The following is a 26,384-nucleotide window of genomic DNA, read 5'->3' on the forward strand; positions in this document are numbered from 1 at the left end:
AACTAAACTAAACTAAACTAAACTAAACTAAACATCAGTTAACTAGTTCCTGAGTTTGCATCGATGTATCCCTCTTGTGCTCACACCTGTCTCTCGCCAAGAGACAAGCTACCAGGGAACCTCCTTGCCTGAGGCCATCAGTATCGGCCCCAATTTGTCCTGCTTTTTTTTACTTCCGATTTCCCCCCCACTCACCCTACCACAATCAGCCTGAAGAAGGTTTTCGACCTGAAATGTCATCTATCCATTTTCTCCAGAGATGCTGCCTGACCCGCTGGGTTACTCCAGCATTTTGTGTCTATCTTTAGTTTAGTTCCGACATACAGTGCAGAAACAACCTCAAACCCTAGCCTTGTACACTAAATGTTTCTCAAGCCTTGAGTAATCTCGCATTTACTACAAAGTATTGAGAAGGAAACCTTCCAGTTTCTATGTTGCAGTTGAAAAGATAACTGCAGGAAAAAAAACACATTTTCACTAAATGCAAAACAGCAAAGGAACATTGGACACCCATGCAAGTTAATGCGAGTTTATTCGATATTTTCAAAGTATTTGACATAGAGAATTTAAGAGAATTTTGTTGAGTACAATTTGATGTTAGAAAATGTGGAAAAGGTTAGGTAAACACATTACATTCTGGCCTTAAACTGAGATGAATATCATGCAGAGTATTGAGATGTTCACTGTTGACTTTCATATCATTGATTGTGCAAGTTACTCTCTATAGGGTTTACTCTCTATTAAGGTACCGGGTCGACTAAATTACATTAATGGAAATGCTGCAATATCTAGCTTACTGTGAATTTGTGTTGAGAAATGCACTCTTTCATCCTCTCTGTGTCCACCGTTTTATACTTTGATAGCAAAAGACTCCAGGCCAAGGTTCCTCACGTGCACTCTAAGAAACGCAGCATGCAAAGTTCTAAAAACTCTCCAACTAAAAATAAAATTGGAGAACCTATACAATGGAAACATAAATTATCTTTTGAAATACTGAAGAATCCAGGTATCAAGTTAAACCTGTTTCTGAAGAGTTTAGATGCTCTTTGCACTAGGATATTAAATGCATTGAACATTTGATAAGACACATGCTAATCTATGTAGGACTGTAGGCAAAAGGATTCATATGTTTACTTGAAATGTTATACATGATGAGATGTCAATTCATTAAGAAGACAGAATTCCGCTTAAGTATGTAAGGCCTTCGGGATTTTCCAACACGTGCTTGTCTCTTCAAAATGTATGGGTATCTTCTTTTCATTTGATTCTCTTTCTCGTATTTTGAATCTTCATAGTCACCATAATCTTGGTCTGCTTGAAACAACTGCAAAACAAGTCCTCATTACTATTACAGTTCAGACAGTATGGGTCAGGCAAACAGTTACAAGAATAATTTGTCTAAAGGCATGCATTAATGAATGTGCTACCCTTAGGATTCAGCAATAGGTAAATACTAATCCGAACTTACAACACACTCCTCGCGAAAAAAAAAACCCCAAGTACATCAAAACTATACACACTGGGCAGGAAAGAGGAAATTGTTATATGTAAAAACTCAAAAGAATGGTGAAGGTGGTGGTCAAGTTAGAATGGGACCAAAATGGTACCTTCAGCAACAGACTGGTTGCACCAAGATGCAGCACAGAATGCCCCAGGCGATCCTTCTTCCCTGTAGCTATCAAACTGTACAACTACTCCCCCTTCTGTCATGGGGTAGACTGACTCCCCCCCTCCCCCCAATCTTTGCCCATCCCGAATCCTGGACTTTCCACTCGTCACTAATTCCATGTTTCATGTATCTTGTTGTGTTTCATGACTGTTGCACATCTGCCAAGAGTCGTAAAAACTTTATTTATCCCAGGAGGAATTTCCCTCCCGGGGTAAATAAAGTTCTATTGTACCATATGGTAAAAATCCTTTTATGTAGTGTTGGAACAATATTCTCAGATTCAGATCTGAAAACAGGTATAGCCTTTGCTGTTAAGACTTGGGTTGCATTAAGAAATAAAGAAAATGTCAAATTTACCAGCAAAGAGATTTTTATTATATATAGTGGCATTGCCTCATTCTGGAATTATGAATTCAAAACCTGAATTTTCATAATCAGCTACTCATTATTTTTTACTTTATCATCAGAGGGAATCTTCATCTGTAGAATCATTGACATTCACTGCTAGGCTAAATGCTTATCTGCAAAGGAATATTCCAAGTCTTAATTGTGTACAGATTGGTAGGTTCATTAGCTTGGTATAAGTTATAAGTTTAAGTGTTTAGGATCGTGTTAATGTGCAGGGATCGCTGGTCGGTGCGGACTCGGTGAGCCTGATACAGCCTGTTTCCGTGCTGTATCTCTAAAGTAAACGAAACTAAATCACATTTACATTGAAACCCTGTACAGGGTTTACAGCCCAAAATGTCTACACACTTCAAAACCTCTATTATATGTATTTAAGAATCTGGGAGAGCTTCCTACACTTTGACTTACACATGTGTGGGTGTGGAACGATCAGAATTTATTGACCATACTTACTTGCCACAACAGTGTGTCTGGAAATGCATAAAGACAAGTATTGGTAATGGAAGACATTAGTTAGGTTTTTACAACAATTTCTGGCTTTCTGGTCTCTGTATTTGAGATCAGCATTTGATATGATTCCAGGAGCAGCATTTATTCATTTATATTTAAATACCCTGGCAGCTGAGGTAAGGTTCAAAGGCACGGATTCACTGCTGACTAGGAAGTGCTGATCTTTCACTTTCACTCCTGTTTCCATTTCCCAACCAGACTCTTACTTTTTCAGATATCTTACAAGAACTTTTGCTGGTCAAATTGACCTTTTTAAGTAGAAGCACTCTTTCTCACTTACACGGTAACTCAAGTGTGGTGTTAATGTGCCTACTGTCTCTTTCAGTACTGCTAATGAGGGACATGAGAGGAATGTTTTGTTTATGAGCCATGGGAGGTCTACCAGTGACAGGATAACCCAGTCCATCATGTTCAAGCCAGAGCTTTAGGTACAAATGGAGGAAAGACTTGCTGGCAACCTTCTCAATTCCTGCAATAGGTTCATCCAATTTCCTTTCTGCTGCAATTTCTTGTTATGGCGTGCGTACAAAAGAAAGATCATGGATCTTTGGTTGCATTTTGATCTCCAATTGTCTGACAAGGTCTTTTGACAGTTATCCTCTAGCCTTTCTTAATATTACTTGGAAAAAAGCAAAAGCATGAAAGTTGACCGATTTATCAAAGGCAAATACCAGGGGGTTCATTTGGATATGCCCACATTCAGTTTTCAAAATAACCCAGCAATTTGCTGCGTTGTGATTCCGGCCACAGGCATTAAGGTGAAGCCTTGGCTTTCTCCTTGAAGGAAGGCCAGAGACTTTATTATCTGTAACAACCTGCTTATCTCCAAACCACTCAAAGACCCTCGACCATCAATAGGGCTCAGGTCAGCAGTGAGCTCTAAGTCAGTAGTAAACTACAAGTATAACTTGATGAATACCTAAACATAAATAACTTTACAGTCTTACTTCATGACCATTCAACCTGTTTTTCACTGATTGACAATCAAACTGGAATTACAAATGACTGCAAATGCTGGAATGTGGAGTTTTAAAAAAATGCTGGGGAACCCAGTGAGCCAAGCAGCATCTATGGAGGAAAAGGATTGTCAGCATTTCAGGTCAAAAGCCTTCATTGAGACAGAAGGAGTAAAGCAGAGATGGTTAGTATAAAAAGATGATGCGAAGAAGTGGGCCAAGAGCTGAATCCAGGTGAGGAGGGATGGATCGGCAGGTAGAAACTATTTGAAGTCTTTTTTACCCTTGGAAGTCCATGTTTTGAAGGTGCTCACACAATGTTAGCTGGGGAGATACCAGATTTTGGATGAAAGACTACTAAGAAAAGGGTCCTCCAATGCATGTTAGGATGGTGTCTTGGGGAATAGGTTGCTGGTGATGGTTTTCCCATGCAACTAGTGGCTGCATTCTTCAAGATGGTGTGATTTGCAGGTCTATGATGTCTTTCGTTATCTTAGTGCTGCTAATGTGTTTTTTTTCTCCTAAAATACATCTTCTGTTCAATCCACATTGTAAAACCTATTCATAAATGTACCTTTTCCATCCCCCTTCCAATTTCCTCCTTGAACTATTGATGGACACTTTCCATTGTAATGAGCCCAGGAATTATTTTCTTTTGGTAAATGGGGTAACTACATGTAAGGTGTTTTCGAGCAGTTTGCCACTGATACCAAATGTAAATGTCGTCCAATGTCTACTGGTAATAGTGAAGACATTTTCTTTGCTGTTATGCTTTCTGTGTCAGAACCCACGATACAGAGCACGACACAAGGGTTTAGGATCTGCCATATCAGCCATGGCTAAATAGCAATGGTCTGAAGAAGGGTCTGGAACCAAAACGTCACCTATTCCATTTCTCCATAGCTTTTTGTGTCGATCTTCAGTTTAAACCAGCCTCTGCGATTCCTTCCTACACATAAGTAACACTAACACATGTAGGAAAGAACTGCAGATGCTGGTTTACATCGAAGGTAGAAGCAAAAAGCTGGAGTAACTCAGCGGGTCAGGTAGCATCTCTGGAGAGAAGGAATGGGTGATGTTTCGGGTCGAGACCGTTCTTCAGACTGATGTCAGCAACACTAACACAATGGACATGAAGGGTCATACACTTCAATTCAACTTCAAAGAATTGATTGTAAAAATGTGGTCTTCAAGATTAGATTTTATAGACAATAGACAAAAGACAATAAGTGCAGGAGTAAGCCATTCGGCCCTTCGAGCCAGCACCACCATTCAATGTGATCATGGCTGATCATTCTCAATCAGTACCCCGTTCCTGCCTTCTCCCCATACCCCCTGACTCCGCTATCCTTAAGAGCTCTGTCTAGCTCTCTCTTAAATGCATTCAGAGAATTGGCCTCCACTGCCTTCTGAGGCAGAGAATTCCACAGATTTACACCTCTGACTGAAAAAGTTTTTCCTCATCTCCGTTCTAAATGGCCTACCCCTTAATCTTAAACTGTGGCCCCTGGTTCTGGACTCCCCTAACATTGGAAACATGTTTCCTGCCTCTAACGTGTCCAACCCCTTAATAATCTTATATGTTTTGATAAGATCCCCTCTCATCCTTCTAAATTCCAGTGTATACAAGCCTAGTCGCTCCAATCTTTCAACATATGACAGTCCCACCATTCTGGGAATTAACCTAGTAAACCTACGCTGCACGCCCTCAATAGCAAGAATATCCTTCCTCAAATTTGGAGACCAAAACTGCATACAGTACTCCAGGTGCGGTCTCACTAGGGCCCTATACAACTGCAGAAGGACTTGTTTGCTCCTATACTCAACTCCTCTTGTTATGAAGGCCAACACTCCATTGGCTTTCTTCACTGGCTGCTGTACCTGCATGCTTCCTTTCAGTGACTGATGCACTAGGACACCCAGATCTCGCTGTACGTCCCCTTTTCCTAACTTAACACCATTCAGATAATAATCTGCCTTACTATTCTTCCCACCAAAATGGATAACCTCACACTTATCCACATTAAACTGCATCTGCCATGCATCCGCCCACTCACACAACCTGTTCAAGTCACCCTGCAACCTCATAGCATCTTCCTCACAGTTCTCACTGCCACCCAGCTTTGTATCATCTGCAAATTTGATAATGGTACTTTTAATCCCTTCATCCAAGTCATTAATGTATATTGTAAATAGCTGCGGTCCCAGCGCCGAGCCTTGCGGTACCCCATTAGCCACTGCCTGCCATGCTGAAAGGGACCCATTTATCCCCACTCTTTGCTTTCTGTCTGCCAACCAATTTTCTATCCATGTCAGAACCCTACCCCCAATACCATGTGCTCTAATTTTGCCCACTAATCTCCTATGTGGGACCTTGTCGAAAGCTTTCTGAAAGTCAAGGTACACTACATCCATCGGCTCTCCCCTGTCAATTTTCCTAGTTACATCCTCAAAAAATTCCAGAAGATTAGTCAAGCATGATTTCCCCATCATAAATCCATGCTGACTCGGAACGATTCTGTTACTGCTATCCAAATGCTCCATAATTTCGTCTTTTATAATTGACTCCAGCATCTTCCCCACCACTGATGTCAGACTAACTGGTCTATAATTTCCCGTTTTCTCTCTCCCTCCTTCCTTAAAAAGTGGGATAATATTACCTACCCTCCAATCCACAGGAACTGAATCCTGAATCTATAGAACATTGGAAAATGATCATCAATGCATCCACGATTTCTCGAGCCATCTCCTTAAGTACCCTGGGATGCAGACCATCAGGCCCTGGGGATTTATCAGCCTTCAGTCCCATCAGTCTACCCAACACCATTTCCTGCTTAATGTGAATTTCCTTCAGTTCCTCCGTCACCCTAGGATATCTGGAAGATTGTTTGTATCTTCCTTAGTGAAGACAGATCCAAAGTACCGTTTCAACTCATCTGCCATTTCCTTGTTCCCCATAATAATTTCCCCTGCTTCTGTCTTCAAGGGACCCACATAGTTCATAGTTTTGAAGGAAACATGAGAGTTATCCCGAATACACAAACCAACTTTTATCCTTTATTCAACATATTAGAACAGATTATTGTTCCGGTTAGTGTTTCATAGCTATTTGTTGGAGCTCAGTATACGAAAGTTAGCTGCCACATTTGCAACATTTCAACTGTGACTAGTCTTCAAAAAGTACTTCACTGGCAGTAAATCATGTTGACATGTGCTGAGGTTGTGAAAGACGCCATACATTAAAAAATGTTGGGAAAAATATACAATGTGATAAGACCTTGGATTGAAAATGTGGTTACTTCATTGAAATAAAGGAATATCTGTGTTACCTATCAGTGCAAACTACCAACTTTACACTTTTATTTGGCCGAATGCAGAGAAGAAAATCCATATTATGCAATCAATAATACTTCAAAATAAATCACATAGTTCCTCATAGATCGACATCAATATGTTGCAGCTGTGAAAGAGGTTTGGGAAAAAGAACCAGTTTACATTAAACAATCAAGTAGTCACGGAAAGATTATGCAGACGTATTTTAATGTTTTCACTACCGTAATCATATCATATCATATCATATATATACAGCCGGAAACAGGCCTTTTTCGGCCCTCCAAGTCTGTGCCGCCCAGCGATCCCCGCACATTAACACTATCCTACACCCACTAGGGACAATTTTTACATTTACCCAGCCAATTAACCTACATACCTGTACGTCTTTGGAGTGTGAGAGGAAACCGAAGATCTCGGAGAAAACCCACGCAGATCATGGGGAGAACGTACAAACTCCTTTCAGTGCAGCACCCGTAGTCAGGATCGAACCTGAGTCTCCGGCGCTGCATTCGCTGTAAAGCAGCAACTCTACCGCTGCGCTACCGTGCTACAGCAACATAATAATAGACCCATGCATGACTCTCAATGATGACTAGACAGGGAGAACTGTTTACACTGCCAGATAGATCCGTCACAGAAGGATACAGATTTGAAATAATTGGCAATAAAAAAATCTGGGAGAGGGAAATGAAGAATATCTTTTTTTAAATCTGTGAGATGTTACAGTCTGAATGCAATGCTCTGAGCAGTGGAGAATTCAAGAGAGATTTTCACAGATAAAAGGACAGCACGCTGGTGCAGGGGTAAAGTTGATGCCTTACAGTGCCAGAGACCTGGGTTCGATCCTGACTATGGGTGCTGTCTGTATTGAGTTTGTACGTTCTCCCCGTAACCTGCGTGGGTTTTCTCCGGGTGCTCCCACACTCCAAAGGCGTACAGGTTTGTAGGTTAATTGGCTTGGTAAAAATAGTAAGTTGTCCCTCGTGTGTGTAGGATAGTGTTAATGTGCGGAGATCGCTGGTCGGCGCGGACTCGGTGGGCCAAAGGGCCTGTTTCCGCGCTGTATCTCTAAGTTAAGCAAAACTAAATTGTGCCCCTATTTAAAAAGAGGCATGAATGTTCCATATCGAAAGGCAATGGCCAGTACAGCTTTTGTAAAGAGTCAGCACCAGCCCAAAGGAACTGTTGCATCTTCCTACAATTCCTTGCTCAGAGGTCAATGCTTTTAAATTTAACCCTCAAGTTGATGCAAGGCACATTGAGATTACGTGACTGCTTCAAGAAATGTCTGTATTGTAGGAGTATAAGAACAGAAGAAATAAGAGGGGCATAACATTACTTTCAACATAGCAGTCCTACCTTCAGGGTGTACAGGTGATCCAGAAGTTCGCCATCTAATGGGATTATTTCTGTGTCCTCCGAAGATGCTGAAACCAACCGTTGCAAACAAAGTTTAGCATTCCCTCACGTAAAAAGCTGGCCCTTTAAACACAGCATCATTTTCTTTCTCACCTCTGCTTTTCACCGCAATCTCTGTTATTTTAACATCTGAATGCATCCTGTAATTTTGGGCTATATCTTGTAAATATGTGTCCCTCATAGAGGTAAGAAAACTGAAATGGGGAATGGGGAAGGGGCTAAAATATTAAACAGACGTTACATCTGGATTCATGGTCGAAAGTACAAATCATTCTCAAAACTTGAGGAATCAATGGTCTATTGAGAATGACAAAAATGGGAATAAAAAGTGTCGTAGGTAATTTGAAATATTCATGGAAAAATAAATGGGAATAAAAGATGACTATGATGCATCATATCCATTCCTGAATGTAGACTAGATAGATGCCCCCGGACACCATGAGAGGAAAAAATATGATTAACATAGTATTATTTTATGTTTTAGAAACATAATAATAGAAAATTAGACTTTAGAGATACAGCATATCTTCGACCCGCCGAATCCCCCCAACAAGCAATCACCCCATACACTAGCATTATCCTGCTCGCTAGGGACAATTTACAATTATACTGAAGCCAATTAACCTACAATACTGTACGTCTTTGGAATGTGGGAGGAAACCAGAGAGCACTCGGAGAAAACCTACAGGGAAAACGTACATATAGACAGCGCCTGTAGGTTTGTTCAGGATCGAACCTGGTCTCTGGTGCTGTAAAGCAACAACCCTACCAAATATCATTTGGAAAATCGTATTTTATTTGGACGTGATGTTTCTTCAGTTTGGTCATTAGTTTAATGATTTTTTTTAAATTTATTTGGACGTGATTTTTCTTCAGTTTGGTCATTAGTTTAATGAAAAAAAAAATAATGCTTAACAAATCTGTTTGATAAGGGAGAATCACGGAAATGGTTCATTTGGATTATCAAAAACGATTTTGATAAGGTGTTGCATATGAAGTAATTGGATAACACTAGTCCCTTAACATGGTTTAAGGATAGTTTTACTAGGCTGGAATATGAAAAAAAAAGTGATAAAAAGGTAGTTTATAGAACAGGCAGAATGATGGAAGGAAGTATTGCAAGGATTATTACATGGACATTTGCTAATTATAATTGCCATCAGTGACGTCGGTCAGAAAACCAAGCTCAGCTTTCCGTCTATCCTGAGGCAAAGAAAATTGTAATGAGATCATATGTGTCTGCAAAGGAACACCAACAGATTAAGCCCAGGATAAAGTAACATAACATGGAAAATTGTGAAATTAATGACTCGTGAAGATCGGAGTAGTGGAATACATTTTAACGGACTTCGAATGGTGGCAATTTTTGGATTTCTCCCTATAATCAGTAGATATGCTTAGATGATACAGGAGGGAATGCATTAGCTCTCAGGGCTAAAGGAAACAAGGGATATGGGGAAAAAGCAGGAACGGGGTACTGATTTTAGAGGATCATCCATGATTCCCATGTTCCCAATGTTGAGGGAGTCCAGAACAAGGGGCCACGGTTTAAGAATAAGGGGTAGGCCATTTAGAATGGAGATGAGGAAAAACTTTTTCAGTCAGAGAGTTGTGAATCTGTGGAATTCTCTGCCTCAGAAGGCAGTGGAGGCCAATTCTCTGAATGCATTCAAGAGAGAGCTAGATAGAGCTCTTAAGGATAGCAGAGTCAGGGGGTATGGGGAGAAGGCAGGAACGGGGTACTGATTGAGAATGATCAGCCATGATCACATTGAATGGCTCAAAAGGCCGAATGGCCTACTCCTGCACCTATTGTCTATTGTCTATTGTCTATTGATCATATTGAATGGCGGTGCTGGCTTGAAGGGCTGAATGGCCTACTCCTGCACCTATTTTTCTATGTTTCTATGTCTTGGAGTATTGGGACTAATTTTGAAGGAAGTATACATGATAAGATTGCACCATAAAAGGCTATGGAAATGTCATCACAGGGAGGTTTGCTCGGGAAGGGTTTGTTAGCTTGGAAGGCGGATCAGAACCTGGCTTTAAAATCATTATGAAGGGAGACAAGGCTCTTAAAGAGAAGACTGGGATCCAGTAACCAAGTTTAGCAATCTATATAGAAAAAATCTATATAGAAAAAATATTGCCAGAGCTTAATGCAAGCAACTGAGTAAATAAGGTAGAAAACTAAATGTACTGATAGACACACGAATGTCTCATGTCAGTGCAATTATTGAAACATGGGTTATGGATGAACAGGAGTGAATGTTTAACATTCTTGGTCACAGGTTCTCAGATGACATAAAGGAAGGATTCTGAACAAATGTAGACAGGGTTACTGCATAAGGAAACAACCATAGTTGTGAGAAGAGATGAGGCACGTTGAGAATCATTAGTTATGGACATACGAGTTAAACTGGAGAACATAAAATAATAATTATGCCTCTGGGAGTTTTCAATAGACCCTTAAATAGTCAAGGAGACAGAAGAGCTAATATGTACACTAATTTCTGAGAAGAGCAAAATCAATAGTGAAATGATGGAAAAGGATTTCAACAATGCATGTTAACTAGGAAATAATCAGTATGAAAAGTGCAGGGAACATAAAACATTTCAAATGCAGTGAGGAAAATGTTGTCAGTCTGTATGATGCAAAGCCATCAGTTCTGGGCCTGATTTCAGGGGAATGAAGCAAGCAGTTGGAAGTTGCATAAGATGGATTCAATTCAATTTTAGAAATCTTGGAAATTAGGGAAAAAGACAGAGATAGATCAGCAATAACGGTTCTGGACTGGAGACTAGCCAGTTGTATCAAGTTGTGAAGTGATTTGCCAAAATTGGATCTGAAACAGTTCTGTGAATATAAATCAATTTTAAACATTTAAGGAACAAGTAAAAAACAACTTCCCACAGTAAAAATGGATGGTGTCTCCTGGATGTCAAGGAACATCCATGGCAAGGCTAAAGAGAAAATCTCGCTTCAGATGTAAAGAGCTTAAAACTACAGAGAAGCTACCGAGGCATAAAAATAAATAAATGAAAGGGGAAAGGGCAAAAGTGGGGTAAGAAATAATATTGGTAAATAAAATTAGGAAAGATCCAAAGATGCTATATAATATATAGTAATTCTCTCTCTCTCTCTCTCTCTCTCTCTCTCTCTCTCTCTCTCTCTCTCTCTCTCTCTCTCTCTCTCTCGCTCTCTCTCTCTCTTTTTTTTTTTTTTTTCTTTTCTTTTCAAAGACTTTATTCAGCACAAACACATGATACATCACATCAAAACCACAATCAGAGGTTACAAAGCATCAGGTAATCATTATAATACAACATTGCCTTCATTATTTACAATGCTCTCAACCCCCCGCGGTGACCAGCGTTCATGGAAGGCCTCCAGAGTCCCCATGATCACCGCGTGTTCTCTCTCTAGGGACACGCGCGCACGGACGTAGGCCCGGAAAAGGGGGAGGCAGCCGACACTGGCAAGACCATCGACCGCCCGCTGCCTGGACCCACGAATGGCCATCTTGGCCAGGCCCAGGAGCAAACCGACAGGGAAATCCCACCCTCCTGACTGGCCCTCCCCAATCCCAGCCCCGAGCCCAAACACCAGGATCGTAGGACTGAAATGCAGCCAAAACTTGAGGAGCAACCCCTTCAGATACTCATACAGGGGCAGCAACCTCACACACTCCATGCACATGTGGAACACGGACTCTTCCTCGCCGCAGAAAATACAGGCGGCCGGCGAGTCCGTGAACCGGCTCAAAAATTTATTACACCCAACGGCTCTGTGCAACACTCTCCACCCCAGGTCCCCGATGTAAAGGGGGAGGACACCCTTGTAGAGAGACTGGGGACCACCCCCGCCATCAGGTGGTAACACGGATCGCCACGGCGTATCCGGACGGAAGACGAAGGCGAGGAGGTGCAGAGTGTGCAGGAGCATCCTATACAGTAAACGTCTGCCTGCATCACGGAACGGCACGCTGGACATCTGGGAGAGGTGGCTCAAGTTGTGTGGGGCAGGCTCCCGGGAAATATTCCGGAGCCTGGGCCCGATGAGCAGTTCCGGCGGAGCGGGGGTAAGCTCGGCCGGAATCACTCCAAGCTCACGCCCCTCCCCAACACCCACCGTGACAGCGTGAGGACCGGCCCCCACCACAGCCACAACACCCCCCTCCCCCTGAGGAGCAACGCGCTGACTGAAGATGACCAAATTCCTCACTCTCAACACATCGCGGTAAAAGCTTGGCATGTCCCGCGTGGCGGGTCGGCTGATGCCCGCCACCGGGAGCCGCCAAACCCCTTAGGCACTGGCCCTGGCGGAAAAAATACGTGGCCAGAGCGTGCCACCTGGGAGGGTGCTCCGCGTACACGTACCTCCGCAGAGTCCTGAGACGGAGAGCCGCCACCTGGGTACGCACGCATACCAAGGACTGGCCACCCTCCTCTAGCGGGAGACTCAGGACTGCGGCTGAGACCCAGTGTTTCCTCCCTCCCCAAAAGAAATCCACTAACCTCTTCTGTACAGCATTTACAAAGGTAGAGGGCGAGACAAGAGTGGCCAGCCGGTACCATAACATTGAGGCCACCAGCTGGTTTATGACCAGCACCCTACCCTGGAAAGAAATAACCCTAAGCAAGCCTGACCAGCGTCCCAGCCGGGCGACGACATTCGTCTCTAGCTCCTGCCAGTTCGCCGGCCAAGCATCCTCAGTGGGACTCAGGTAGATCCCCAGGTAGAGGAGGTGCGTGGTACTCCACGCATAATCCTTCATCTCTTCCGGCAGGGAGTCCACCTGCCACTGGCCCACTAGAAGTCCGGAGCACTTACTCCAGTTGATCCTAGCGGACGAAGCAGCTGAGAACACCTGCTGGCATTCGCGCATCCTCCGCAGGTCAACAGGATCAGTAAACGTAAGGAGAATGTCATCGGCATAGGCCGAGAGAACCACCTCCACCCCCGGTCCTGGTAGAACCAGGCCTGCCAACCGCCTCCTAAGAAGACACAGGAATGGCTCCACACAGACCGAGTACAACTGCCCAGACATGGGGCACCCCTGGCGTACCCCCCTCCCAAAGCGAATGGGAGCCAACAATACACCGTTAATCTTCACGAGACACTCTGCTGCGGTGTACAAAAGCCGGACCCGGGCCACAAAATGCGGTCCAAAACCGAACGCTTGCAGTGTCCCGAAGAGGTAATCATGGTCCACCCTGTCAAAAGCCTTCTCCTGATCCAGGGATAGAAAGGCAGCTGACTGACCAGTGCCCTGGGCCAGATGGATCAGGTCCCTAACCAAATGGATGTTATCTTGGATGGACCGACCAGGGACTGTATAGGACTGGTCAGGGTGGATCATTTGGGATAGTACGGAGCCCAGGCGATTTGCCATCGCCCGTGCAAAAACTTTATACTCTGTACAGAGGAGAGAGACCGGGCGCCAGTTCTTCAACAGGCGGAGTTCGCCCTTCTTGGGTAGCAGGACAACGACTGCCCTGCGCCACGAGAGGGGCATCTCCCCGGTCGCCAGGCTCTCCCCCAGAACCTTTATGTAGTCACCCCCCAGGACATCCCAGAAGGCTCTAACAAACTCAACCGTCAGCCCATCCAGCCCAGGGGACTTACCCCTTCTGAGCTGGTGCAGGGCACCAGTCACCTCCTCCAATGATAAGGGGTCATCAAGCTGTTCAACCAGCCCTCTATCTATAGTCGGTAGCCTCTCCCACAGAACCCGCTGAGCCTCTCCGCTGACACCATCCGCAGAGAACAGCGTTCCATAAAAGGACCGAACTAACGCACTAATCCCCTCTGGGTCTGTGACCGAGGAGCCATCGTCCGCGAGCAGCTCGACGAGCTGTTTGCGGGCTCCTCGCCCTTTCTCCAGAGAGAGAAAGAAAGGTGAAGCCCGGTCCAGATCGTGCAGCATCTGGACTCGCGACCTCACGTAAGCACTTCGGGACCGCTCAAGCTGCAGGTCCCTCAGCGCTTCCTTCCTCTCCTGAAACTCTCCCCACTCACAGGAGTCCTCACCGACCCGGCCCAAGCGAGACTCTGCGTCGAGTAACTCCTTCTCGAGTCGCTCGACTGCCGCGTCCCGCCTTCTGGTCGACCCTCCCGTGTAGTCCTGACAGAAAAGACGGATGTAAGCTTTCCCCACATCCCACCACTGCTTAAGGGAAGGGAAGCCCCTCTGCCTCTCTCTCCACTTCACCCAGAACCGCCTGAAAGACTCCCAGAATCGGCGATCCTCCAGCAGCTGGTTATTAAAGTGCCAGTACGCGGACCCAGCCCGTGTGCGCGCTGGAATAAAATCCACTCGCACCAGGCAGTGGTCCGAACATGGCACCGTCCTCATAGAGGCCGCCGAGACCCGGGAGACATACGCTCTGGAGATGTACACACGGTCGATACGGGAACCACCCCCCTCAGACCTCCGCGAAAACGCGTTGGAATCAGGGTGGAGATTCCGCCACGCATCAACCAGCTCGAAAGATTCAATCACACCTCTCAACTTCTTCGCCACTGCAGGGGCACACTGAATACCAGAGCGATCTCGCGTCTCAAGGGTACAATTGAAATCCCCCCCAAGGAAGACACACTCTCCGCAATCAATGGTGCTCAGCAGAGCAGTCACCTCCTGAAGTAACCGCGCCTGCATCGTGCCGGTGCTGGGGGCGTACACGTTAATGAAATGTAACGGCATGCCATCCAGGATCACGGCCAGATAGAGCAAACGGCCTGGCACAACTTCCTGCACCTTCACAATCTTTGGCTGGAAAGTCGGGGCCAACAGGAAAGCCACCCCACTTGACTTTGTACTGAGGTGGCTCATGTAGACCCCCCCCTCCCACTCCAGGACCCAGGTGGGCTCATCACTAACAACAGTGTGCGCCTCTTGTAGAAAGCTCACTGCATACTTCCCCTCTCTGAGGACCGATAGATGGTGAAACCTACGAAGGTCCCCCCTTCCACCGTTTATATTTAGGCTAACTACTGTGAACTTGAACGCTCACTAGACTTATTCCTCAAGCTCCTTGTGGGAGTGAAGCCCCGCTCTTTTAGGAGCTTCAAAAACTCCCCGAATTGACGCTTATCACAAGCACCTAGAGCATTATCCCTACTGTTAAGGATAGCACTAAGTGTCCGGATAGTTCCCCCCAGGTCTGGCCACCGTTCGGTAGCTAGCCGGACTTTGCTCCTACTGTGCTGATGTTCATGCAAAAACTCTCGAATCTCAATGATGCCGGCCGCTCGAGCCACAGCAATGGAGTCCTGGCATTCTGCCAACCCACTGACACCTGAAGCAACATCTTCCTCCTCCCTGCACTCAAGGTCATGGCCCAGATTTGGCAGACTGCCACTGGCTGCCAGCTCGCTCTCTTCACTGTGTAAGCTGGCTCCAACACCCTCCCCCCCCTCCGGCATGATCCCACCCCCGGGATCAATGTCGAGGGAGAGTCCTGACGCCTCCAACAGCGATGAGCCGGCCAGTGTATGGCCAGGCTCCTGCACACTCTCCCCGCCCTCTACAACTGGGCCTGGGGAAGAACAAAAACAGGGCGCCCCCAGGGCCCGCGGTCCACCTTCACCCCCGGAATCCGACTGAGAGACACGACCCGCAACAGCCCCGTCCCCCTCCGCATCCAGGGAACCCACTCCCCCAGCATCACCCAGAGAGTCTCCATCCTCCACCACCAGGGGAGTACCCTCACTGGGGCCCACTGAAGGAGCCAGTGTTTCTGGACTCTCCCCTACTTCCTCAGTCTGTGGGGCAGCACACCCCTCAGTCACTCTCATAGTTCTAATGAGGAGCATAGGCTGGGAAACCACCCCTACAACCGAGACCCCCCCTTCGGGTTGTCCCTGCTCGTCCTCCCTCCCAGGGGACACATTCCCAGGGCAGCCAACCCCAACATCTTGTGAGATATCACCCTCTGATGGCCCCTGGGACGAAAGGGCAACCTCCGGCCTAGAGGACACTAGTCGTGGATCACCATCCTCTACCGGAGTGGAGGGTCTCGGGGCAGGCAGCCCCCTGGCCTTATGCCCAGGGCCATCCTCTTCCTCACCAGACCCACGCCTCCTCTTTAACCCCATGACGGGCGGTGGTTCGGTGACCTCCATAAAGGAGGAGTCCTCCACCTCCACACTGCCAGCTTCCTCTCTTTCATCCCTTTGATCAGCCACCGCAGATCCCAACAGGAACTCCCCCGCCCCCTCCCGTACCTCCTCAGCTCCTTGCTGAGCCCCGCCAGGTGCCCCCTGGACTTCTCCGGGCCCAACTGGCACCCTTTGGGTGGGCTCAGGTGTGGGCGTGGGCCCATCCGTTTGCGATTGTTTCGCTTTAAGATTTCTCGTTTTCCTCGTGGACTTCTTCTCCTTCTGCACGTGCCATTCCCCCTCCTCCTCCTCGCCCTCCCCCTGCACCTCTCCGCCAAGCTCCGCCGCAGGTACAGGACATGGGGGTCGAGGGGCAGTGCTGCCCTGGGCCGCCAAGGTGGAACCAGCAGCCCCGGGTAGGCCAGCAGTGTCTCCCCGGGTCACCGAGGTGGAACTGGCAGCCCTGGGTGGGCCAGCAGTGTTTTCCTGGGCTGCAGCGTTGGGATTTCTCGCAGCACCCCGGCCATTGGGACAATCCCTGCGGAAGTGCCCGAACTCTTTACACGCATGACACCATGCTTCCCCCCAACTCCAATACACGCGGTATTGGAGCCCCGCATTCTTAACGACAAAACTTCCCTCCGCGCCCATCCCTAATCCTACTTCCATGTACACCCGCCTCTTAAATGTATAGCTCCTTTGGAGACGAGTGCTGCTGCGCCAGGACTGTTTAAGCCTAGTCAGCCTGGACCGCACCTCCCCAATCTCTGCCAGGTGTGGGCCAAGGAGCGCATCCCGGATGAAAGTGGGAACGTTGCGCAGGAGAACCGGTCGCACGGTGGACACCCATGGTTCCACCAGTACAAAGATCCCCCTCACTATAAGCCCCTTCTCCAAAGCTAGGGCCACATCCTGCTGTTCCTTTAGGATGAACTGACATTTACCCCATCCAACCTCAGCAGAGGCAATCTCGTCCTTCTTGAAGAGATCAAACAGGCTCTCCGCTAATTCCTCCTTGGACCACCGGTCCCCGGTTTGGACCGTGATCCCGTACTCGAGCCCCCCCAAGTTGACATAGGGCTCCTCCTCGAGTGACTCCGGAGCCGCAGCCGAAGCCACACCTGCGTAGCTCCGACCCTGACCCCGACCCCGAGCTGCTGCCATCCTGACAGGGGTACAGAACAACACCCGAAACAACAGCAGTCCTCGCACAAAAACTCTCTCAGAGTCAGTCTCAGTCTAAAGAGCGGCAGAAGCAGTTCTCTCCAGTCGAGCAAAGGAACACGCCCACGCTTATCCTCACCGCCGAGTGCAGCTTTTGGGGCTTTCTGAGGCCTTTCGAGCCCCTCCGGAATCTGCCAGATTTTGAAAAGTACCTTCACTTTGTTGAGCCCGAAGTCCCAGTCCGGGCACAATGTTATGGAAGCTGGATTGTGGAGCTAGAATCGACACAAACACCACATCTTCCCAACTCCCAGCCTCCAGGTACGATTGGCAATCCGCCAGCCACTGCCGTTCCCACAGCTCTGCAGACAAGCGCTGGAGTTCCTCACTAAATGGAGAAATCCTTCGACAAAGGAAAGTTTCCGAAGTCCAACGTTCACTCAAACTTCGAACTCCCACTGCCTCTGTCCCTCTTCGTTCGACACAATCTTCAAAGGTTGCTTCAATCCTCTCAGCCACCGGAGCAGAGAGCAACACAACCTCTCTCTCTCTCTCTCTCTCTCTCTCTCTCTCTCTCTCTCTCTCTCTCTCTCTCTCTCTCTCTCTCTCTCTCTCATGTTCATAAGTTATAGGAACAGAATCAGGCCATTCAACTCATCAAGTTTACTCTGCCATTCAATCATGGCTGATCTATCTTTCCCTCTCAAGCCCATTCTCCTGCCTTCTCTCCATAATTCCTGACACCCGTACTAATCAGGAATCTGTCAAACTCTGCCTTAAAAATATCCATTGACTTGGTCTCCATTTCCATGGATTCACCACCTTCTCTCTCACGTGTGTGTGTGTGTGTGTGTGTGTGTGTGTGTGTGTGTGTGTGTGTGTGTGTGTGTGTGTGTGTGTGTGTGTGTGTGCGGGAATTACATTTATATATATAGAAAGATATAAAATAACCTATATATAGGTGTATACAATTGTGAGGGGTAGGTAGGGTAGGCAGTCAGAAGATTTTTCCCCAGGGTGGAAATGTCCTGGACTACTAGATAGCATGATAGCATAGCTTTAAGGTCCAATTGGGAAAGTTTACATAGGATGTCCGGGGCAAGTTTTTTATACAGAGGGTGGTAGGTAGGTGCTTGAATGCACTGCCAGGGGTGGATGCAGATGTGATAGTGGTGTTTAAGAGTTTTTCGGCATGCACATTGTAATGCTGGGAATGGAGGGATATTGATCACATGCAGGCAGAAGAGATTAGTTTAATGTTCACATCAGGTTCAGCACGGGCATTATGGGCTGAAGGGCCCGTGCGTGCAGTACTGTTCTCTGGTCTAAATACAAAATAAAGGGCAAGAGGATGACTAGGGATTATGCAGGTGCTATCGCAGATCATAAAAGTAAACTGTTGCAAATAGAGAAACGACTTTGCACCTGTCAGAATGAGATAGTGAGATCAATACAGGCCCTGTGGGTAAGACAAGAGCACAAGAAAATAGAGAAAGGAATAGACTAGCAACTCCATCAGACCTGCCTTGCCATTCAATATGAACGTGGTTAATCCATGCTGGCTCAATTCCTACTCCATGCCAGTTCCCCATGACCTTCAAATCCTCGATCTTTCAAATAATCTCAACCATAAATATGTCTAATGATCTGGTTTCCATCACCCTCTGAGGCATAGACTTCCAGAGATTGACCATTCTTTGAACTCTATGCACCTCAGTTTTAAATGACCAGCCCCTTATAAAAATGTAGCTGCGTCCCCTTATTTGTGTCTCACCCTTCAGTGGAAACAGCTCAACATCTATCCTAAGTTAAGTCCCCTGAGAATCTTATATGTTTAGAAAAAGTCACACCTCATTCTTCTAAACTCTATGGAGTACAAACCCTAAACATCTGGCCTCTGGTAATGGGGCAAACCTCTCATCCAACGAATTAGCATGGAGAATCTCCTCCTGACTCCAATGTTAATAGGTCTTTTTTTTAGTTGGGGGCGAAAAATGTGCAATGTATTAGAAGCATAGAAACATAGAAAATATGTGCAGGAGTAGGCAATTTGGCCCTTCGAGCCAGCACCGCCATTCAATATGATCATGGCTGGTCATTCTCAATCAGTACCCCGTTCCTGCCTTCTCCCCATACCCCGTGACTCCGCTATCCTTAAGAGCTCTATCTAACTCTCACTTGAATGCATTCAGAGAATTGGCCTCCACTGCCTTCTGAGGCAGTGAATTCCACAGATTTGCAACTCTCTGACTGAAAAAGTTTTTCCTCATCTCCATTCTAAATGGCCTACCCCTTATTCTTTAACTGTGGCCCCTGGTTCTGGACTCCCCCAAAATTGGGAACATGTTTCCTGCCTCTAACGTATCCAACCCCTTAATAATCTTATATGTACCCCGTTCCTGCTTTTTTCCCCATATCCCTTGATTCCGTTACCCCTAAGAGCTAAATCTAACAGTTTTCCAGATGCGACCTCACGAATTAGGTCCAGTTACCTAATATAACTCATAAATTTTTGCATTCTTGTTTATTGTATTATTTTTTGTTGTGTCGTTGCATTAACGTGCTTGTAAAGCTGCAATAAATAAGAATGTCAATGTTTCTTTTCCGGTGCATATGACAATTAAATACGTGTGACTCTCTTGACTAATGCCTGTAAAAACTCTCCGGTTCTTAAAATGCAACACTTTTGCAATAAAAGCCAAAATGTTTGACCAAATAACTGTTACAATCCCAATTCAAATACTAGAGAGCCTAGGTTTAAATTGAGAGGGGCAAAGTTTGAAGGAGATGTGGGGGACAAGATATATAGATAGAGAGTGGTGGGTGCCTGCAACACAATGACGGGATTGGCGGTTCAACATTAAAGAGGCTTTTAAACTGGCGTATGGATCTGCAAGGAATGAAGGGTTATGAATTTTACGATCCAGCACTCAAAACCAAAAAAAGCTTATGAGATGGGAGAAAGTTGAGTTTTCTCACATATGTACAGATATATGAATAGAATAGTTCCTTTATTGTCATTGTAACATGAGCCATGTACAACGAAATTGTAAAATGTCAGCCAGTCAGTGCACCATTCAAACATTTCTAAAAGCTAACGATACATACAAGGTAAAATATTTTAAAAAAGATAAACAACTAAAATAAATATCATGAAAATAGCACGCATAAACACCCAACCCTACATCCTTCTGTCGATTTCACAGTCTCTTATTATGTATCGCCCCTGCGTTCCTTGGCGGCTACATTTAGTGCCTTTATAGCAGTGGGGTAAAAACTATTTTTAAGTCTGTTTGTCCTTGTCCTTGTAGATCTGTACCGTCTGCCTGACGGTAACAGTTCAAACAGGGAGTGTCCGGGGTGGGAAATGTCCTTTATAATACTCTGGGATTTTTTGATGCAGCGGGAACTGTGTAAGTCCTCCAAGGTAAGTAGAGGGCAGCCGACAATCCTCTGGGCGTTGTCAATGGCCCTCTGGAGCGCTTTCCTCTGAGCCGCTGTGCAGCTGGTGTACCATACGCATACACAGTATGTTAGGATGCTCTCAATGTAGCACCGATAAAAGGACAACAGCAGTCTCTGAGTGATGTTATTCTTCCTGAGCACCCTCAGGAAGTGCAGTCTCTGCTGGACCTTTTTCAGCAGCGCAGAGGTGTTCACGCTCCACGTCAGGTCCTCCTCAATATGGATTCCCAGGAAGCGGAAATCCGCCACCCTCTCCACACAGTCCCCTCTGATAGTTAATGGTACCATGTCCGTTTTATTCTTTCTGAAGTCTATTATTATTTCCTTTGTCTTTAAGGTGTTGAGGAGCAGGTTATTTTCTCCACACCACACTGTCAGCTGCTCCGCCTCATCCCGGTAGGCGTACTCGTCCCCCCCGGTGATGAGTCCCACCACCGTAGTGTCATCCGCAAATTTGACAATGGTGTTGCTGTGGTGGGCGGGGGTGCAGTCATGTGTATAGATGGTGTAGAGCAGGGGGCTCAGCACGCAGCCCTGTGGAGAGCCGGTACTGAGGCTGAGGGCCGTGGATGTGTGATGGCCCACTCTGACTCTCTGGCTGCGAGCTGACAGGAAGCTATTTATCCACATGCAGGTGGAGTGTGGAAGTCCCAAGTCCCCCAGTTTGTCCACCAGTTTATGGGGAAGGATGGTATTAAAGGCAGAGCTGTAGTCCACAAAGAGCATCCGCACGTAGCTCCCCGGCTGCTCCAGGTGGAACAGTGCAGCATGGAGGGCTGTGGCTATAGCGTCCTCTGTGGATCTATTCGCTCTGTACGCAAACTGGTGGGGGTCAAAGCTTCGGGGCAGGAGTGATGTGATATGACCCCGGACCAGTTTTTCAAAACACTTCATCACCACTGGTGTGAGTGCGACTGGCCGGTAGTCGTTGAGGCTGGAAATGTGGGGTTTTTTGGGCAAGGGGACTATGATTGCGGACTTCAGACAGGATGGAACAGTGGACTGGGCCAGAGACTGGTTGAAAATCCTCGTACAGACTCCAGCCAGCTGGTCAGCGCAGTCCTTCAGCACGCGTCCAGAGACGCCGTCGGGTCCAGTAGCCTTCCTTGGATTGATGGCCCGCAGCGTGCGCCTCACCTCATGCTCCTCTATCTTGAGGGTTAGGCTGCTGTGGACCATGTGGTGTGATATGGCTGTCTCGGGTGGTCTTTGCATCGTTCTCCACGATAGGGCAAAGGACCTGTTATTGTGGCTGTACTGTACTGTGTTGTATAGACCATGTTCTATGTTAATCATTTAAAAATCAACAAGTGGATTCACAATCCATTGGATAATATGTGGAAATACAGTGTGATCCGCAATAGGCAAAGAAAAAGTCTTCCATTTCCATAGGCCCTTTCATGATTTCAGAATATCTCAAACTGCTTCACAATCAATGAACTAATTCAGAGATTGTTGTCGTTTATTGCAGACCACCAAGTCTCAGCTATTTGTCTGCTTTTACAACCTTGACTTTCTCATAAACTTTATTCCTTGTGATTGGGATTTTTACGTTCCTCTACGTTGTTGTTTGAAATGAGCTTGTTTGTTATCGTCTGGATAAATCTTTTGTTTGTTTGTTTGTTTTTATGTTTTGTTTGCTCTGTAAAGCGTCTTTGAGTTTCCAGAAAAGCGCTATATAAATTAAATGTATTATTATTATTATTATTATCGTAGTAATATTTTCTGTGTCTGCCACTATGAAAAAACCAATACAAATAATTGATTAAACATATCTGCCTTTTCTTTTGTTTCCTGTGATTGATTCACCAGCCTTGTTCTATAAAGCCCCCAGACTGAATTTACACACCCTTTTCCTATTTATATGTTCGTAGAGATTCTTGCTGCTTGCTTTGATATTGCATGCTAACTTTCTGTCAAACGCAATTACTTTCCTGCTCATCAGCTTTTTTGTCTTTCACTGCTGGATCTTAAAATGTTCCCAGTCCACTGACTTATCACCAGTCTTTGTCAGTTTTCAGTTCTACTTTTCAGCTCTAGTTTTCAGTTTGACATCAGCCTCCGTCTCTCTTGTTAGCCACAGACTACGTTAGTTTTCTGATGGAATTTTGCAATTTGTCATTGTTATTTGTACTTTGCTGTTGGCATACATTCTTGCTGAATATTATCTTTAAGGATAAAACACTTCTTTTGTTTGGATCTCACCCATTCATCCTTATTTAATCGCAGTTAGATTCCCATCAAAAGTTACTGCAACAATTAGTCATGGAGTCATATGGCATGGAATCAGGTCCTTCGTCCCAACTTGTCTACACTGACTAAGATACCCATCTACACTAGTCTCCTTTGTACACTAGTCCCCTTTGCCCATATTTGACCCATATCACTCTTTCCCATCCATATTCCTGCCCAAATGACTGTCAAATGTTTTTATTGTACCTGCCACAACCATTTCCTCTGTTGACAAATCTTTTTTTGGCAGTACCCATGTAATATAATAATATAATCCGTAGAGGAGATTTTGATTTAGAAAGTTCCCAGGACTGGACAACTTTAAATCGAAGGAAAGGTTAAGACTGGATTTATTTCCTTTAAAACGAAGGACATCAAATGAGATGGATGGAATTATAAAGAGGCAAAGATAGGATAGATAGGATTTTTTTTTAAAAGATCAATGAACAGTGGTGATAGAATTAAAGTAATCTGAAACAGGGCTCCGATGAAGATGGAAAACGTTGGTAGAGTGGGAGTGATAGAGCCCTTTAAAAAAAGATTTCAAATCTCCTAACCAACAAAGCAATTGACCCTGACCTCAAAAGTGGAAATACATTGCTATACATTTGTAAAAGGCAAAACAAAAAAAACACGAGAATTAAACCATTTCAACTGTCTTTGGAAATCTTGTTTAATATATTTTCCCCGTTAACCTGCCAGAATTTCAAACTGAACCCATTTCTTTCCAGTTTAATTGTTTAGTGGATTATTTTGCTGTCGATAGATGGATATGAAGTAGTTAACTCCAGTGGCGCATTGCACTTCCGTGGACAAACTTTGAAAGAACCTTTTCAGGATCTTACCATCAGAAATCTAACCACTGCATCAAAGTGGAACATTGGATACCCCGTTCGACATTAAACACAATCGTAATTTAATAATTAATTAATTAATTCTAATTAAACATCAGTCACTACTGTGTATTTTGCCAGGTTTGCTATTCCAGTGGGGAAAATGGTTACTTTCTGCATTAGTTCAGTCGATTGTTTTTCTTTAAAAGATTCTTTATGATCATTACTCCCAGAATCGATCAGCCTCGGGTCAAAATCTACTGAGGAGGCAGAATACTTTCAGCAACAAACATGAAGGGCTAAATTGCAAATTGGGGTATGTTTTTTACATTGCTGAACATACTTGCCAACAAACCCACTAATCCATTTCGCCACAAAACAGTGCGACTCTGAGTGTTAGATCTTGCCCGCTGGAAACTTCGCCCGTTAATTCCCTTACAGTGAAACAAATAAGTTTCCTAATCCCGTCGCTTTTAAATTTAAGCAGCAAATGAGATAAACAGTTGACGTTCAACCAAAAATAAAAAATAATACATGAGCAGTCTTGGCTATTTCTGGTGTGTGAGTGCGTTGGTTAAATGGCCCTTCTCACCTGGAGGCATGTTGTAAAAACTGAGCAGCAGCAGCAAAGCTATCGTCTGACTTCTCATTCTCCCAGCGTTGAATCCGCACTCCGCTACAGTCGAGAGTCCATGGAAATTGGGCTGGGCTGTTCTGCTCCTCAGTGGGTCTTGTCTTCGCTCTCTGTCACACAAGTGTCAGAGCTGACTTTAATATTTCCAGGCTGCCTTGACGTCAAGAGTGCGCTCTCTCTCTCTCTCTCTCCCAACGGTGTATCAATTATTGACGATGCGTCTTGATCTGATGCTGCCATCCTTTCAGAGTATTCGGATAATTAATTAATTTTAAATCGGTGATCTCAAAGGCTTTTCAGAAGTTAAAATGATCAGAGGCTTCATCCTTTTGCTGGCGTATTGCTGAGATATTCGCAATGAAATGCAAAGTCTCTCACTGTTGGAAGATCCTGTCTCTATGCCGTTCTTAGCAAGTCACACACACACACACAGTGTGCGCGTTGAGATTTGATTTAACTGTCCAATGAATGTATAACTTACCAGCTAAAGACAACGTCTCGGGAGCTCAATAAAGCAAGAATGGAACTTGAGCAATTTCTTTTAGCCCAGTTTTCTGATCTCTAAAAGTTCCACTGGTCAATAGTTTACTCAGTAGTTTAGGCGTTTTATGGCTTTGACTTAATACCAGTATCTCTCTCCCGGACAGCAGTTCATGGGTCCAAGACTTGAGAATTGGATACAGCTTGAAGTGAATATTTTATTGTCCAAATGTGAGCTTTTAGGACAAGGCTTTGAATTGAGATTTGAAGGGTACAAGATGGTGCCTAATTCTTGGCGACTCTTCGGTACAAACTCAGTGTGGTCTACTATCTTACATTCTTAGTGTGATTGCACCTCATAAGATTGTCACTGACCATTATGCAATTAAAAAATATATATTGGTACATGTGTCAATACAGTACTATTGAACCATTGAGCAATTGAATTGAATGCCCATATAATTGTACAGATAATCTTAAAAGATCCTTTAAACCTGATGGAAATTAAAAGGATGTTTTTGTCCATTAATGGTAATTATCTATTGCCTCTGGGATTTTAGTGTCTGCAAAATGATTGTCTCTGGAGATGGAGAGACAATATTGACAAGTGAAAAATAATTATTTATTTTTGGATGTTCTGGGCTGCCTGATTTATGTGGCAAGGCATTACAAAATGAGGCTCATTCACGTAAATTTAGTATTGAAGGATTTTCTGCCCTAGTGACTTCGCCAATTTATTTCCTGGAACTTAACATATCATATCATATCATATATATACAGCCGGAAACAGGCCTTTTCGGCCCTCCAAGTCCGTGCCGCCCAGCGATCCCCGTACATTAACACTATCCTACACCCACTAGGGACAATTCATGCATCAGCAAATGCAGTAAGATCATAAATATTGATGTAATGGAGGACTTTCCACAGTATATAATGATAAATGATTCAGTATATGCCAAGGTAGACACAAAATGCTTGAGTAACTCAGCGGACCAGGCAGTATATCGGGAGAGAAGGAATGGGTGACATTTCGGGTCGAGACCCTTCTTCAGACTGATGTCAGGGGAGGGGGCAGGACAAAGATAGGATGTCGTAGGAGACAGGAAGACTCGTGGGAGAACTGGGAATGGGAAGCGGAGGGGAAAGAGAGGGACAGAGGAATTATCTGAAGTTAGAG

General features: G+C 45.2%; 1 protein-coding gene across 1 annotated transcript; it reads right to left on the reverse strand.

Annotated features, from left to right (window-relative positions):
• Nucleotides 1-515: 515 nt before the first annotated feature.
• nts (neurotensin) lies at nt 516-25,016 on the reverse strand. The gene is made up of 3 exons (XM_078416634.1): nt 24,686-25,016; nt 8,236-8,303; nt 516-1,324 (listed from the first exon to the last, which is right to left on the reverse strand). Exons 1-3 carry the CDS (start codon nt 24,741-24,743, stop codon nt 1,160-1,162), a joined length of 291 nt encoding a protein of 96 aa, XP_078272760.1. The 5' UTR covers nt 24,744-25,016; the 3' UTR covers nt 516-1,159.
• Nucleotides 25,017-26,384: the final 1,368 nt, after the last annotated feature.

The sequence above is a fragment of the Rhinoraja longicauda genome, chromosome 20, assembly GCF_053455715.1.
Source record: "Rhinoraja longicauda isolate Sanriku21f chromosome 20, sRhiLon1.1, whole genome shotgun sequence".
Classification (NCBI taxonomy): Eukaryota; Metazoa; Chordata; class Chondrichthyes; order Rajiformes; family Arhynchobatidae; genus Rhinoraja; species Rhinoraja longicauda.

Coding starts and splice junctions, on each gene's coding strand:
- nts (XM_078416634.1), bottom strand. CDS start 24,743: ATGAGAAGTCAGACGATAGCTTTGCTGCTGCTGCTCAGTTTTTACAAC. Junction 8,304..24,685: donor TTTTTACAACATGCCTCCAG/GTGAGAAGGGCC, acceptor GGTTGGTTTCAG/CATCTTCGGAGGACACAGAA. Junction 1,325..8,235: donor ATCACCTGTACACCCTGAAG/GTAGGACTGCTA, acceptor CTTGTTTTGCAG/TTGTTTCAAGCAGACCAAGA.